At 40.0% G+C, this 17500-nt stretch overlaps 2 protein-coding genes and 1 long non-coding RNA gene across 3 annotated transcripts in view; all 3 read left to right on the plus strand.

Moving 5' to 3' along the window:
* The first annotated feature begins 7063 nt into the window (after positions 1 to 7063).
* Positions 7064 to 8574, plus strand: LOC139752839 (uncharacterized). Its single transcript, XR_011713595.1, has 3 exons — positions 7064 to 7094; positions 7687 to 7812; positions 7955 to 8574. It is a non-coding gene; the product is annotated as an uncharacterized lncRNA (long non-coding RNA).
* Positions 8575 to 12140: 3566 nt separating this feature from the next.
* LOC139752834 (uncharacterized) lies at positions 12141 to 13707 on the plus strand. Its single transcript, XM_071668782.1, has 3 exons — positions 12141 to 12221; positions 12863 to 13000; positions 13136 to 13707. Exons 1-3 carry the CDS (start codon positions 12210 to 12212, stop codon positions 13403 to 13405), a joined length of 420 nt encoding a protein of 139 aa, XP_071524883.1. The 5' UTR covers positions 12141 to 12209; the 3' UTR covers positions 13406 to 13707.
* Positions 13708 to 16383: 2676 nt separating this feature from the next.
* LOC139752845 (uncharacterized) overlaps positions 16384 to 17500 on the plus strand; it is a 1539-nt gene continuing 422 nt past the window's right edge. The window contains exons 1-3 of the mRNA XM_071668805.1: positions 16384 to 16425; positions 17067 to 17207; positions 17343 to 17500. The exon at positions 17343 to 17500 is cut by the window's right edge and continues 422 nt beyond it. Coding sequence (XP_071524906.1) covers positions 16414 to 16425; positions 17067 to 17207; positions 17343 to 17500 — 311 coding nt within the window. The 5' untranslated portion in view covers positions 16384 to 16413. The remainder of the gene's footprint in view (positions 16426 to 17066; positions 17208 to 17342) is intronic.

Consider the following 17500-nt stretch of genomic DNA (forward strand, 5'->3'; position numbering starts at 1 on the left):
TCAACCATTACCAGATTCAAAAGTCAAATATTGCTCTTATTATAATCAAGTCGTTCAGTATCAGTGATAGATATGGATAATAAGAGAAAGAATGAGTGGTCGCTAAAACTGCAAATACTATAGAAATACATGAAGTCCACAAGGGTTTCTTAAAATGTAAAGGATACATCAGGAGTGTGATATTTTCTTATATAAGCAATTAAACATTCAAAAATGGCATGAATATTGTAGCTATATACAAAAACGTCGATAATTCAACTTTTCGGAACGATAAAAACAAAATTTCATAATCTGCTGAATGACAAATAATCGGTAGAAAGTACATATATGAACGATAAGATTCTATTAATATAATAGAGACAATAAAGTCCTCTAAGTCAGTGTGAGTTCATTAGAGCCACGGTATGGGCGAGTGTGTAGCAGCTTCGTCTTCACCACCAGGACCACTGCCATGATTACTATGCCTCTCCAGGTCATGGTGTTAGTCCTGTATTCTCCTTACCTTAACCATTTAATTCACTTTATCTATGGATACATTTTCTAGACTGTAACATAACATTTTGACAACTGACGATTACTCTCCATCTTCCCGCAGGTGCTGCTGCTGTGCCTGTTCGTGGCAGGGGGTACGGCCCTTCCAGGAGGCTTTGGAGGAGGATTTGGAGGAGGATTTGGAGGTGGATATGGAGGAGGAGGAGGTGGTGGAGGAGGAGGCTACGGAGGTTATGCTAATGTAGGTCTTAATTCAAAATAATCCACAGTGATAACATCTATACTGATATTTGTTAAAACATTCAAGTATGGACAAGTGAATATGTCAAAGATGTGAAAAAATTATAAATATACGTACATATACCATGTCCACAGGTGGCCTTGCCTTACGGCTTCCGATATGGGGTCTCGGCCGGACCAACTAACTTCGGACAGTGGGAGGGCGGCGACGGCCATGGTAACGCCCAAGGAAAGTATTACGTGAATCTGCCTGATGGTCGAGTGCAGAAGGTCAGGTACTGGGTTGACGGGAGCGGCTACCATGCGTCCGTGACGTACCTGGGCACCGCTAGGTATCCTGCCTCCTATGGTCATGGTGGTGGTGGTGGTGGTGGTCATGGTTATGGTTATGGTCGCTAGGCGTAAAAAGTCATCTTTCAAATTCAGGGTCAGGCAACTCTAAGAGATTTTCTTGTGACATTGGCCAAACATTTTGGACCTATATGACACCATATTGAACCAGAATCTTCTTTTTTCATTCTAAGCAGCCTGCAGTCCCTCTCTCACCCAACTACCTACACCACCTAAATGAGCATTTGGAATCTGATAATCCAGCTCTCTTATAAGTTTCATTGCTATCTGTTGATTTTGTAATTGTGCAATATATACATAAATGTGTGTGCATATCAACCAAATACATATCAATATACATATCGGAGTATGATTTCTATATTTCCAATATATAGTGATGTGATGCCACGTAACCTATGTGAATATCAAGTTTACACACAGTTTTCCCATTTTCCTCTGCACCAGTAAGGGTTTTGACAGTTTGTTTGACTCAGGCAGTTATAAAGATTATTTGCTGGCTGTTATACGACTACTTACACCATTTCAAAAAGCTTCAGAATTTCTGATAACCGCATTGTTATTCATGAAGATTATTCAGGTATCAAAGATTTCAACAAAAGAAAAACACTAAGCGTGTTATCACAATAGGGTAATAACATAGGGATTTTCTTCACAAATGGTTATTTTGTTTGAAAATATTAAAAAAGACTTTCTAAGAAGATTAAAAGCTAAGTAAAGGAAATGTTTCGGATGCCTTAACTCATAACCAATATAGACAACATTGACTATGAATTACAGTATGTAAAACATTTCCATAATTCAACTTGTGTATTAACTGATATATATATGCTAAAAAGAGACTTTTACATTTAGATATCATAAAAGGGGCTGGTGGTGTGAGATGTGTGTGTGTTCATATCTTGGTGGAGACAATGGTTATATTTGTAAAGGTTTTAGGAAAAGTGGAAATTATATGGGTGGTAAGGGGGTGGGGAATATCAGTGAGCTTGGGAAAGAGGCTTCTGTAAAGAGATACGAGGCGAGATTTAGGTGAAGAATAGCAAAAGACGAGAGCAAATGAAACTAGGAGAGAGGTAAGGTATTGAAAATATTTAGGGAAGTAATGCTTACATGTGTGAGGAAAGTATGTTTTATGCTAAAGGTGGGATGTGGGCATATGATAAAGGCTGCTTTGTAATGAGATGAGGAAGTAAAGGTACTTATGAAAAGAGAAAAAAAGTGGTTTCGGTGTTACCTGCAGGGAAAGGGTGACAAGAGAATGCGACAGGAGATCAAAAAGAAAAAAAAAACAGTCTGAAAAAGAGGGCATATTAGAGTTGCAGGGAGACATTACCGGCGAAGTTGAAAGAGGATGATAAAACATTTTGGAAAGAGGTGAATCGTATGAGGAAAAAAAGGAAGCAAATACAATTATCATTGTAAGGAACTGTTAAGAAAGTGGTAACAAGCAAGGAAGAGGTGAAAGTAGATAGGAAGAATGTACTGACCTGCTATATGGTCTTTTAGATAACAAGGTGGTAGATGATGAGTGTTTGCGTCGTAGAGAATGCGAAGTGAGAGAGCCATGGCAAGAAATTAGGCGAAAAGGGAAGTGGTAGTGAATGGCTTGGGTGAGATAAAGTGTAGCAAGGCGGCAAGATTGGACCGGAATGCAGTGAGATTTCTCGAGAAACGGGGTGACAGTCATGTTTTTTAGTTCAAAGTTAGGTGTTTAAGGATTGGCAGAATGCCTGTATCGTGCAGTGCCATGAAAACGTGCAGAGAAGTGGATTTTCGAACAATACAGGCATAAATCTGTCAAATGTGTATGGATACATTTGGTGGGAGAGTGATGATCGAGAGGATGATGGCATATAAGGAGCATCAGTAGGGGAAGGCAAAGTAAATCATTAGGAAAGTTGAAGTTTTCTGCATGAGGTGTTTGCTACGCGAAATTAGTGAGATATACTCTGGGTAAGAGAAGGAATTATACGAGGCATTTATAGGTTTTTAGAAATTGTAGGATATGGTTGACCTAGATGTTTTATGGAAGATGTTGTGAATGTATGGTGTGGGAGGAAAGTTGACAGATGCAGTAAGGAATTTTCATCGAGAGACTAAGGCCTGTGTGTGAGAAGGGAGGAAGGAGAGTGAGTAATCCTAGGAGAGAAATGGGAGGTCTGCGTCAAGGGTGTGTGATGTCACCATGGCTGTCTCATCTGCGTATGGATGGAGTGATGGAAATGATGAATGCGAGAGTCTTGGAAAAAGACAGATGTCTGAGATGTGTCGGAAATAGGAGGCCTTGGAGCTGAGTTGATTACTGTTTACTTATGACAAAGCTCTTGTGGCATATTTCAGTGACAAACTACAGAAGCTGTTTTTCCTTAGTTTGGTCGCGTGAAAGGAAACAGGATCGCTGGAGTGTTAGTTTGAATGGAGAGCAACTAAAGTAATTGAAGTGTTTTAAATCCTAGAAGAGGACATGATAGTGTATGGATTCATGGGGGATGGGACCTATACATACGTTTTAGACAAATCTCATTTATCATGGTTAATAGCAGCAATGAAGGTAATTTGCAAAATAATCCAAGGTGTTAAAAAAAATTATGAGAAATCAAATGTACTTTGCTTGAAATTGTGGTAGGATATTGGTGATGTTTTCATTTGCCTCAGATATGAAAATAGATATTATTCTTTATGATGAATAAGAATTTGGATTGAAAATCCTACATTTCCTAAAATTTTCCATGTTCTTAACAATTTGGGTAAATACCAATAATAATTTCCTAGTTACTTGACAAATCAGACTAAACGCAAGTTTTTTACGAATTCATATTCTGCATACATGAATATATTTTGCTATTTGATCTATTTCACAGCCGTTTTCCGTGATAGCGTGTTAGCGCCAGGAAACAGAAGAAAAGGCCCATCAATATCATCCACACACATACACATATAAGCACACACACACACACACACACACACACACACACATTATATATATATATATATATATATATATATATATATATATATATATATATATATATATATATCTTTTTTTTTTTTTTTTGCTGTCTCCCGCGTTTGCGAGGTAGCGCAAGGAAACAGACGAAAGAAATGGCCCAACCCACCCCCATACACATGTATATACATACGTCCACACACGCAAATATACATACCTACACAGCTTTCCATGGTTTACCCCAGACGCTTCACATGCCCCGATTCAATCCACTGACAGCACGTCAACCCCGGTATACCACATCGCTCCAATTCGCTCTATTCCTTGCCCTCCTTTCACCCTCCTGCATGTTCAGGCCCCGATCACACAAAATCTTTTTCACTCCATCTTTCCACCTCCAATTTGGTCTCCCTCTTCTCCTCGTTCCCTCCACCTCCGACACATATATCCTCTTGGTCAATCTTTCCTCACTCATTCTCTCCATGTGCCCAAACCATTTCAAAACACCCTCTTCTGCTCTCTCAACCACGCTCTTTTTATTTCCACACATCTCTCTTACCCTTACGTTACTTACTCGATCAAACCACCTCACACCACACATTGTCCTCAAACATCTCATTTCCAGCACATCCACTCTCCTGCGCACAACTCTATCCATAGCCCACGCCTCGCAACCATACAACATTGTTGGAACCACTATTCCTTCAAACATACCCATTTTTGCTTTCCGAGATAATGTTCCCGACTTCCACACATTCTTCAAGGCTCCCAGAATTTTCGCCCCCTCCCCCACCCTATGATCCACTTCCGCTTCCATGGTTCCATCCGCTGCCAGATCCACTCCCAGATATCTAAAACATTTCACTTCCTCCAGTTTTTCTCCATTCAAACTCACCTCCCAATTGACTTGACCCTCAACCCTACTGTACCTAATAACCTTGCTCTTATTCACATTTGCTCTTAACTTTCTTCTTTCACACACTTTACCAAACTCAGTCACCAGCTTCTGCAGTTTCTCACATGAATCAGCCACCAGCGCTGTATCATCAGCGAACAACAACTGACTCACTTCCCAAGCTCTCTCATCCCCAACAGACTTCATACTTGCCCCTCTTTCCAAAACTCTTGCATTCACCTCCCTAACAACCCCATCCATAAACAAATTAAACAACCATGGAGACATCACACACCCCTGCCGCAAACCTACATTCACTGAGAACCAATCACTTTCCTCTCTTCCTAAACGTACACATGCCTTACATCCTCGATAAAAACTTTTCACTGCTTCTAACAACTTGCCTCCCACACCATATATTCTTAACACCTTCCACAGAGCATCTCTATCAACTCTATCATATGCCTTCTCCAGATCCATAAATGCTACATACAAATCCATTTGCTTTTCTCTAAGTATTTCTCACATACATTCTTCAAAGCAAACACCTGATCCACACATCCTCTACCACTTCTGAAACCACACTGCTCTTCCCCAATCTGATGCTCTGTACATGCCTTCACCCTCTCAATCAATACCCTCCCATATAATTTACCAGGAATACTCAACAAACTTATACCTCTGTAATTTGAGCACTCACTCTTATCCCCTTTGCCTTTGTACAATGGCACTATGCACGCATTCCGCCAATCCTCAGGCACCTCACCGTGAGTCATACATACATTAAATAACATCACCAACCAGTCAACAATACAGTCACCCCCTTTTTTAAGAAATTCCACTGCAATACCATCCAAACCTGCTGCCTTGCCGGCTTTCATCTTCCGCAAAGCTTTTACTACCTCTTCTCTGTTTACCAAATCATTTTCCCTAACCCTCTCACTTTGCACACCACCTCGACCAAAACACCCTATATCTGCCACTCTATCATCAAACACATTCAACAAACCTTCAAAATACTCACTCCATCTCCTTCTCACATCACCACTACTTGTTATCACCTCCCCATTTGCGCCCTTCACTGAAGTTCCCATTTGCTCCCTTGTCTTACGCACTTTATTTACCTCCTTCCAGAACATCTTTTTATTCTCCCTAAAATTTAATGATACTCTCTCACCCCAACTCTCATTTGCCCTTTTTTTCACCTCTTGCACCTTTCTCTTGACCTCCTGTCTCTTTCTTTTATACGTCTCCCACTCAACTGCATTTTTTCCCTGCAAAAATCGTCCAAATGCCTCTCTCTTCTCTTTCACTAATACTCTTACTTCTTCATCCCACCACTCACTACCCTTTCTAATCAACCCACCTCCCACTCTTCTCATGCCACAAGCATATATATGTATATATATATATATATATATATATATATATATATATATATATATATATATATATATATATATATATATATATATATATATATATATATATATATATATATACTTCCTCGCCCTTATCCATTACCAGCGCCACCCCACCCCACTCAAAACAGCATCGTCATCCCCTACGACAGCCAAGTAGCGCCAAGAAACGTGAAGAAAGGCCACACCCGCTCATAATCATTGTCTATCTGTCATTTGTATTTCAACGAAACTGTTGCTCCCTATGTACATCAAGGCTCCACAGACCTTTCATTGGTTTACCCCATATGCTTCACACTCTCAAGTTCACTCCACTGATGACAAGTCGACCCCAGTATACCATATCGTTCCAATTCACTCTTTCTGTGCACACTTTTCACCCTCCTCCATGTTCAAGCTATAATCACTCTAAATATTTTTCGCTCCATCGTTTCATCTACAATTTGGTTTACCGTCTTTCATTCTTTCCTCTACTCCTGACATGTACATCCACTTTCTCAACCTTTTCTTACTCATTCTGAAACCAGGGTATGTGTTTTGTGTTAAAAGAAGCGTCAAGTCTTGAATGCATTGAAATTCAACTTTCTCTGAAGGATGAAAATCATTCTGGAACCTTGGCTGACTCTGGTGGTGGAGTAGAAAAACTGCTGAGTAAGGTTCTAGCTGAAGGTATAAAACCTGACGAGACCAAGAGGAAGCCAGTGTCTGCCGAGCAGCCAAACACTTCACTACCAACATGCTCGTCTCCGTGAGTTAACCAAACGTTGGTTCAGTATGAAGGGTAATCTAGCGGAACATTCAACCATTACCAGATTCAAAAATCAAATGTTGTTGTAATATCTAAGTCGTTCAGCATCAGTAATAGATATGGATAATAATAAGAAAGAATGAGTGGTTTCCAAAACTGTATTTACTGTAAAACTACATGACGTCCACAAGGATATTTTGAAATGTAGAGAATTTATCAGATGACATATGTTCTTATATAAGTAATAGAATATTAAAAAATGGCTTGAATGTTGTATCTATACATAAAAGCGTCGATAAGTCAACATTACGAAACAAAAAACAAACTTCATAATCTACCATAAGTAAATATCAGAATGTGGTAGAGACATTAAAGATATCTAAGTTAGTGTGAGTTCATTAGAGCCAGAGTATGGGTGAGTGTGTAGCAGCTTCATCTTCACCACCAGGAACACTGCCATGATTACTATGCCTCTCCAGGTCATGGTGTTAGTCCTGTGTCTCCCTAACCTTAATCTGTGGACTCACTTTATCTATGGATACATTTTTGACAAGATTTTGACGACTAACGATTACTCTCCATCTTGCCGCAGGTGCTGCTGCTGTGCCTGTTCGTGGCAGGGGGAACGGCCCTCCCAGGAGGCTTTGGAGGAGGATTTGGAGGTGGATATGGGGGAGGAGGAGGTGGTGGAGGAGGAGGCTATGGAGGTTATGCTAATGTAGGTCTTAATTTAAAATAATCCATAATTATAACATCTATACTGATATTTGGTGAAACATTCAAATATGTACAAGTGAAATATGTCAAAGATGTGAAGAAGAAAAAAATCATAGATATACATATACATACCATGTCCACAGGTGGCTCTGCCTTATGGCTTCCGATATGGGGTCTCGGCCGGACCAACCAACTTCGGACAGTGGGAGGGCGGCGACGGCCATGGTAACGCCCAAGGAAAGTATTACGTGAATCTGCCTGATGGTCGAGTGCAGAAGGTCAGGTACTGGGTTGACGGGAGCGGCTACCATGCGTCCGTGACGTACCTGGGCACCGCTAGGTATCCTGCCTCCTATGGTCATGGTGGTGGTGGTGGTGGTCATGGTCATGGTTATGGTTATGGTCGCTAAGACTACCAAGGACTACCGCTAAGGAACATGACCAGTTATATGAGTTCTCATTTTTGAAACTGAAGTGCTAGTCGTAAAAAGTTATCTCTCAAATTCAGGGTCAGGCATCTCTAAGAGATTTTCTTGTGACATTTGTCAAATATTTGGACCATTTATGACACCATGTCTAACCAGTATCTTTTTTTTCATTCTAAGCAGCCTGCAGTCTCTCTTTCACACAACTAGCTACACCAGCTAAATGACCATTTGGAATATGATGATCTTCCTCTCTTATACAGTTCATTTCTATATCCTGATTTTGTAATTGTGCAATATATACAGAGATGTATGTACATATCAACCAAATATATATATGAATATACATATCGGAGTATGAATTCCATTATTCCAATATATAAGTGATGTGATGCCACGTGACCTATGCGAATATCAAGTTTACACACACATTCCTTTCACTAAACCCATTTTCCTCTGCACCAGTAAGGGCTTTGACAGTTTGTTTGACTCAACCAGTTATAAAGATGATTTGCTGGCTTTTATAAGACTACTTACACAAGTCTGAAAAGCTTCAGAATTTCTGATAACCGCATTGTTATCCATGAAAATTATACTGACGTTAAAGATTTCAACAAAAGATAAACACTAAGCGTGTTATCACAATAGGGTAATAGAATAGGGATTTTCTTCTCAAATTGTTATTTTGTTTGAAAATATTGAAAAAGACTTTCTAAGAAGATTAGAAGCTAAGGAAATGTTTCAGATGCTTTAACTCATAACCAATATAAACAACAATGATTATTAATTACAGTATCTAAAACATTTCCATGATTCTCCTTGTATATTACTTGATATATGTGCTAAAGAGAGACCTTACACTTAGATATTTTAAAAGGGACAGGTGGGGTGAGATGTGTGTGTATTCATATCTTGGTGGAGACAATGGTTATATTTGTAAGGGTTTTAGGAAAAGTGGAAATTTTATGGGTGGCGAATGTGAGCAAGCTTAGAAAAGAGGTTTCTGTAAAGATATACGAGGCGAGATCAGGTGAAGAATAGCAAAAGACGAGAGGAAAGGAAACTAGGAGAGAGGTAAGGTATTGAAAATATTTAGAGAAGTAATTCTTACATGTGTGAGGAAAGTATGTTTTATGCTAAAGGTGGGATGTAGGCATATGATAAAGAGTACTTTGTAATAAGATGAGGAACCAAAGGTACTGAGATAAAAGAAACGTGAAATGACCGGTGTAAACCCTGTAGCTGCACCAATGTGTGACGAAAAGTATTCGGGTACATAGTATTCGAATAGTCATTTCTCTATAAAGGGTGATCATAGCCTACTGGTAGCGCTTCCGCTTGTTGCACAGGGGTCCTGGGTTCGATCCTGGCTGTTGGAGGTTTGTATGTTCTATGAAAATGCTTGTTCATATGCACTATGCTCGTATTCATGTACCTCCGCGTTGTACAGTTGGGTTCGGTAAAATGCTGTATGCTGGCTGTGTGAGCCTAATGGGAAATGACCAGTGTAGACCCAGATGCTCACCAATGTGAGATGAAAGGTATTCCTGTACATAGTATTTGAAAAGTCATTTCTTTATAACAGACGATCATAGCCTAGTGGTAGCGCTCCCTCCTGTTGCACAGAGATCCCGGTTTCGATCCCGGCTGTTGGACGTTTGTATGATATATATATATATATATATATATGGAGTGAAAAAGATTTTGAGTGATCGTAGCCTGAACATACAGGAGGGAGAAAGGCGTGCAAGGAATAGAGTGAACTGGAACGATGTGGCGTACCGGGGTCGACGTGGCTGTCAGTGGATTGAACCAGGGCATGTGAAGTATCTGGGGTAAACAATGGAACGTTTTGTGGGGCCTGGATGCAGAAAGGGAGCTGTGGTTTCCGTGCATCATACATAACAGCTAGAGACTGAGGGTGAACGAATTTGGCCTTTGTTGTCTTTTCCTAGCGCTGCCTCGCGCGCGTGCGTGGGGGAGGTGGTTGTCATTTCATGTGTGACTGGCTGGTGACGGGAATGAATGGAGGCAGCAAGTGTGAATTCTGTATATGTGTACATATGTATATATCTGTGTATGTATATATATGCATACGTTGAATGTATAGGTATATATTTGTTAGTGAGAAGACATGTATGTATATACATGAGTATGTGGGTGGGTTGAGTCATTCTCTAGTTAGTTTCCTTGCGCTATCTCGCTAAGCGAGACACAGCAGCAAAGTATAATAAAAAAGAAATTATATATATATATATATATATATATATATATATATATATATATATATATATATATATATTTTTTTTTTTTCAAACTATTCGCCATTTCCCGCATTAGCGAGGTAGCGTTAAGAACAGAGGACTGGGCCTTTTTAGGAATATCCTCACCTGGCCCCCTCTGTTCCTTCTTTTGGAAAATTAAAAAAAAACGAGAGGGGAGTATTTCCAGCCCCCCGCTCCCTCCCCTTTTAGTCGCCTTCTACGACACGCAGGGAATACGTGGGAAGTATTCTTAATCCCCTATCCCCAGGGATATATATATATATATATATATATATATATATATATATATATATATATATTTTTTTTTTTTTTTATACTTTGTCGCTGTCTCCCGCGTTTGCGAGGTAGCGCAAGGAAACAGACGAAAGAAATGGCCCAACCCCCCCCCCCCCATACACATGTACATACACACGTCCACACACGCAAATATACATTCCTACACAGCTTTCCATGGTTTACCCCAGACGCTTCACATGCCTTGATTCAATCCACTGACAGCACGTCAAACCCTGTATACCACATCGCTCCAATTCACTCTATTCCTTGCCCACCTTTCATCCTCCTGCATGTTCAGGCCCCGATCACACAAAATCTTTTTCACTCCATCTTTCCACCTCCAATTTGGTCTCCCTCTTCTCCTCGTTCCCTCCACCTCCGACACATATATCCTCTTGGTCAATCTTTCCTCACTCATTCTCTCCATGTGCCCAAACCATTTCAAAACACCCTCTTCTGCTCTCTCAACCACGCTCTTTTTATTTCCACACATCTCTCTTACCCTTACGTTACTTACTCGATCAAACCACCTCACACCACACATTGTCCTCAAACATCTCATTTCCAGCACATCCATCCTCCTGCGCACAACTCTATCCATAGCCCACGCCTCGCAACCATACAACATTGTTGGAACCACTATTCCTTCAAACATACCCATTTTTGCTTTCCGAGATAATGTTCTCGACTTCCACACATTTTTCAAGGCTCCCAAAATTTTCGCCCCCTCCCCCACCCTATGATATATATATATATATATATATATATATATATATACTCCCTCCCCTTTTTCCCAGAGCCACCCCGCCACACACAAAACAGCATCGTCATTCCCTACGATAGCCAAGTAGCACCAGGAAACATATGAAGAAAGGCCACACCCACTCATAATCATTGTCTACCTGTCATTTGTATTCCAACGAAACCATTGCTCCCTATGTACATCAAGGCTCCACAGACCTTTCATTGGTTTACCCCAGACGCTTCACATACTCTAGTTCACTCACTGATGACAAGTCGACCCCAGTATACCATATCGTTCCAATTCACTCTTTTCTGTGCACATTTTTCACCCTCCTGCATGTTCAAGCCATAATCACTCAAAATATCTTTCGCTCCATTCTAGCTCCTTTCATTCTTCCCTCTACTCATGACAAGTATATCCACTTTCTCAACCTTTTTTTTTGCTCATTCTGAAACCAGGGTATGTGTTTTGTGTTTTAAGAAGCGTCAAGTCTTGACTGCATTCAAATTCAACTTTCTCTGAAGGATGAAAATCATTTTAGAACCTTGGCTGACTCTGGTGGTGGAGTAGAAAAACTGCTGAGTAAGATTCTAGCTGAGGGTATAAAACCTGACGAGACCAAGAGGAAACCAGTGTCTGCCGAGCAGCCAAACACTTCACTACCAACATGCTCGTCTCTGTGAGTTAACCAAACGTTGGTTCAGTATGAAGAGGAATCTAGTGGAACATTCAACCATTACCAGATTCAAAAATCAAATATTGTTGTTATGATATCTAAGTCGTTCAGTAACAGTAATATATTTGGATATCAATATGAAAGAATGAGTGGTTTCCAAAACTGTATTTACCGTAAAACTACGTGAAGTCCACAAGTATATTTTGAAAAGTAAAAAATCTATCAGTTGTCATATATTCTTATATAAGTAACTGAATATTCAAAAATGGCTTGAATATTGTAGCTATACATAAAAGCGTCGATAAGTCAACATTACGAAACAAAAAATAAACTTCATAATCTACTGAATGAAAAATAAGAAAGAAAAGATATATACATACGAAAAATACATATCAGAATAAGGTGGAGACATTAAAGACTTCTAAGTTAGACTTTGCTCATTAGCGCCACGGTATGGGCGAGTGTGTAGCAGCTTCGTCTTTACCACCAGGAACACTGCCATGATTACTATGCCTCTCCAGGTCATGGTGTTAGTCCTGTATTCTCCTTATCTTAACCTTGCAATTCACTTTATCTATGGATACATTTTCTAGACTGTAACATAACATTTTGACAACTGACGATTACTCTCAATCTTCCCGCAGGTGCTGCTGCTGTGCCTGTTCGTGGCAGGGGGTACGGCCCTTCCAGGAGGCTTTGGAGGAGGATTTGGAGGAGGATTTGGAGGTGGATATGGAGGAGGAGGAGGTGGTGGAGGAGGAGGCTACGGAGGTTATGCTAATGTAGGTCTTAATTTAAAATAATCCATAATTATAACATCTTTGCTGATATTTGTTGAAACATTCAAATATGTACAAGTGAAGTATGTCAAAGATGTGAAAAAGTTATGAATATACATACACATACCATGTCCACAGGTGGCCCTGCCTTATGGCTTCCGATATGGGGTCTCGGCCGGACCAACCAACTTCGGACAGTGGGAGGGCGGCGACGGCCATGGTAACGCCCAAGGAAAGTATTACGTGAATCTGCCTGATGGTCGAGTGCAGAAGGTCAGGTACTGGGTTGACGGGAGCGGCTACCATGCGTCCGTGACGTACTTGGGCACCGCTAGGTATCCTGCCTCCTATGGTCATGGTGGCGGTGGTGGTGGTGGTCATGGTCATGGTTATGGTTATGGTCGCTAAGACTACCATGGACCAGCGCTAAGGAACATGACCAGTTATATGCACTCTCATTTTTCAAACTGGAGTGCTAGTCGTAAAAAGTCATCTTTCAAATTCAGGTCAGGCATCTCTAAGAGATTTTCTTGTGACATTCGTGAAACATTTTGGACCAATTATGCCACCATATCTAAAGAGTATATTCATTTTTATTCTAAGCAGCCTGCAGTCCCTCTTTCACACAACTAGCTACACCAGCTAAATGACCATTTGGAATATCTCCTGATTGTGTAACTGCGCATTATATACATAGATGCATGTACGCATGAACCAAATATATATGAATATACATATCGAAGTATGATTTCCATTATTCCAATATATAAGTGATGTGATGCCACGTGACCTATGAGAATATCAAGTTTACACACACATTTCCTTTCACTAAGCCCAATTTCCTCTGCACCAGTAAGGGCTTTGACTGTCTGTTTGACTCAGGCAGTTATAAAGATTATTTGCTGGCTATTGTAAAGCTACTTACACCATTTCAAAAAGCTTCAGAATTTCTGATAACCGCATTGTTATTCATGAAAATTATTCAAGTATTAATGATTTCAACAAAAGAAACACTAAGCGTGTTATCACAATAGGGTAATAACATAAGGATTTTCTTCACAAATGGTTATTTTGTTTGAAAATACTGAAAAAGACTTTCTAAGAAAATTAAAAGCTAAGGAAATGTTTCAGATGCTTTAACTCATAACCAATACAAACAACAATGATTATAAATTACAGTGTCTAAAACATTTCCATGATTCAGCTTGTGTAATACTTGATATATGTGCTAAAGAGAGACCTTCACACTTAGATGTTTTAAAAGGGACAGGTGGGGTGAGATGTGTGTGTATTCATATCTTGGTGGAGACAATGGTTATATTTGTAAGGGTTTTAGGAAAAGTGGAAATTTTATGGGTGGCGAATGTGAGCAAGCTTAGAAAAGAGGTTTCTGTAAAGATATACGAGGCGAGATCAGGTGAAGAATAGCAAAAGACGAGAGGAAAGGAAACTAGGAGAGAGGTAAGGTATTGAAAATATTTAGAGAAGTAATTCTTACATGTGTGAGGAAAGTATGTTTTATGCTAAAGGTGGGATGTAGGCATATGATAAAGAGTACTTTGTAATAAGATGAGGAACCAAAGGTACTGAGATAAAAGAAACGTGAAATGACCGGTGTAAACCCTGTAGCTGCACCAATGTGTGACGAAAGGTATTCGGGTACATAGTATTCGAATAGTCATTTCTCTATAAAGGGTGATCATAGCCTACTGGTAGCGCTTCCGCTTGTTGCACAGGGGTCCTGGGTTCGATCCTGGCTGTTGGAGGTTTGTATGTTCTATGAAAATGCTTGTTCATATGCACTATGCTCGTATTCATGTACCTCCGCGTTGTACAGTTGGGTTCGGTAAAATGCTGTATGCTGGCTGTGTGAGCCTAATGGGAAATGACCAGTGTAGACCCAGATGCTCACCAATGTGAGATGAAAGGTATTCCTGTACATAGTATTTGAAAAGTCATTTCTTTATAACAGACGATCATAGCCTAGTGGTAGCGCTCCCTCCTGTTGCACAGGGATCCCGGTTTCGATCCCGGCTGTTGGACGTTTGTATGATTATATATATATATATATATATATATATATATATATATATATATGGAGTGAAAAAGATTTTGAGTGATCGGAGCCTGAACATACAGGAGGGAGAAAGGCGTGCAAGGAATAGAGTGAACTGGAACGATGTGGTGTACCGGGGTCGACGTGGCTGTCAGTGGATTGAACCAGGGCATGTGAAGCATCTAGGGTAAACAATGGAACGTTTTGTGAGGCCTGGATGCAGAAAGGGAGCTGTGGTTTCCGTGCATCATACATAACAGCTAGAGACTGAGGGTGAACGAATTTGGCCTTTGTTGTCTTTTCCTAGCGCTGCCTCGCGCGCGTGCGTGGGGGAGGTGGTTGTCATTTCATGTGTGACTGACTGGTGACGGGAATGAATGGAGGCAGCAAGTGTGAATTCTGTATATGTGTACATATGTATATATCTGTGTATGTATATATATGCATACGTTGAATGTATAGGTATATATTTGTTAGTGAGAAGACATGTATGTATATACATGAGTATGTGGGTGGGTTGAGTCATTCTCTAGTTAGTTTCCTTGCGCTATCTCGCTAAGCGAGACACAGCAGCAAAGTATAATAAAAAAGAAATTATATATATATATATATATATATATATATATATATATATATATATATATATATATATATATATATATATATATATATATATATATATATATATATATATATATATATATATATATATATATATATTCATACTCCCTCGCCCTTTTCCCAGAGCCACCCCGCCACACACAAAAAAGCATCGTCATCCCCTACGACAGCCAAGTAGCACCAGGAAACATATGAAGAAAGGCCACACCCGCTCATAATCATTGTCTACCTGTCATTTGTATTGCAACGAAACCATTGCTCCCTATGTACATCAAGGCTCCACAGACCTTTCATTGGTTTACCACAGACGCTTCACATACTCTAGTTTACTCACTGATGACAAGTCGACCCCAGTATACCATATCGTTCCAAATCACTCTTTTCTGTGCACATTTTTCACCCTCCTGCATGTTCAAGCCATAATCACTCAAAATATCTTTCGCTCCATCCTAGCTCCTTTCATTCTTCCCTCTACTCATGACAAGTATATCCACTTTCTCAACCTTTTTTTTTGCTCATTCTGAAACCAGGGTATCTGTTTTGTGTTTTAAGAAGCGTCAAGTCTTGACTGCATTCAAATTCAACTTTCTCTGAAGGATGAAAATCATTTTGGAACCTTGGCTGACTCTGGTGGTGGAGTAGAAAAACTGCTGACTAAGGTTCCAGCTGAGGGTATAAAACCTGACGAGACCAAGAGGAAGCCAGTGTCTGCCGAGCAGCCAAACACTTCACTACCAACATGCTCGTCTCTGTGAGTTAACCAAACGTTTGTTCAGTATGAAGAGGAATCTAGTGGAACATTCAACCATTACCAGATTCAAAAATCAAATATTGTTGTTATGATATCTAAGTCGTTCAGTATCAGTAATAAATTTGGATATCAATATGAAAGAATGAGTGGTTTCAAAAACAGTATTTACTGTAAAACTACGTGAAGTCCACAAGGATATTTTGAAAAGTAAAGAATCTATCAGTTGTCATATATTCTTATATAAGTAACTGAATATTCAAAAATGGCTTGAATATTGTAGCTATACATAAAAGCGTCGATAAGTCAACATTACGAAACAAAAAATAAACTCCATAATCTACTGAATGAAAAATAAGAAATAAAAGATATATACATACGAAAAATATATATCAGAATAAGGTGGAGACATTAAAGACTTCTAAGTTAGACTTTGCTCATTAGCGCCACGGTATGGGCGAGTGTGAAGCTGCTTCGTCTTTACCACCAGGAACACTGCCATGATTACTATGCCTCTCCAGGTCATGGTGTTAGTCTTGTATATTCCTAACCTTAATCTGTGGACTCATTTTATCTATGGATATATTTTTTAGTCAATAGCATAAGATTTTGACAACTGACGATTACTCTCCATCTTCCCGCAGGTGTTGCTGCTGTGCCTCTTCCTGGCAGGGGGAACGGCCCTTCCAGGAGGCTTTGGAGGAGGATTTGGAGGTGGATTTGGAGGTGGATATGGAGGAGGAGGAGGTGGTGGAGGAGGTGGTGGCTACGGAGGTTATGCTAATGTAGGTCTTAATTTAAAATAATCCATAATTATAACATCTTTGCTGATATTTGTTGAAACATTCAAATATGTACAAGTCAAATATGTCAAAGATGTGAAAAAGTTATGAATATACATACACATACCATGTCCACAGGTGGCCCTGCCTTATGGCTTCCGATATGGGGTCTCGGCCGGACCAACCAACTTCGGACAGTGGGAGGGCGGCGACGGCCATGGTAACGCCCAAGGAAAGTATTACGTGAATCTGCCTGATGGTCGAGTGCAGAAGGTCAGGTACTGGGTTGACGGGAG

Source organism: Panulirus ornatus, chromosome 2, assembly GCF_036320965.1.
Source record: "Panulirus ornatus isolate Po-2019 chromosome 2, ASM3632096v1, whole genome shotgun sequence".
NCBI classification, from domain to species: Eukaryota; Metazoa; Arthropoda; class Malacostraca; order Decapoda; family Palinuridae; genus Panulirus; species Panulirus ornatus.

Excerpts from the sequence above, each read along its gene's own strand:
- LOC139752834 (XM_071668782.1), top strand. Across the intron at positions 13,001-13,135 it reads GCTACGGAGGTTATGCTAAT|GTGGCCCTGCCTTATGGCTT; the intron begins GTAGGTCTTAAT and ends CCATGTCCACAG.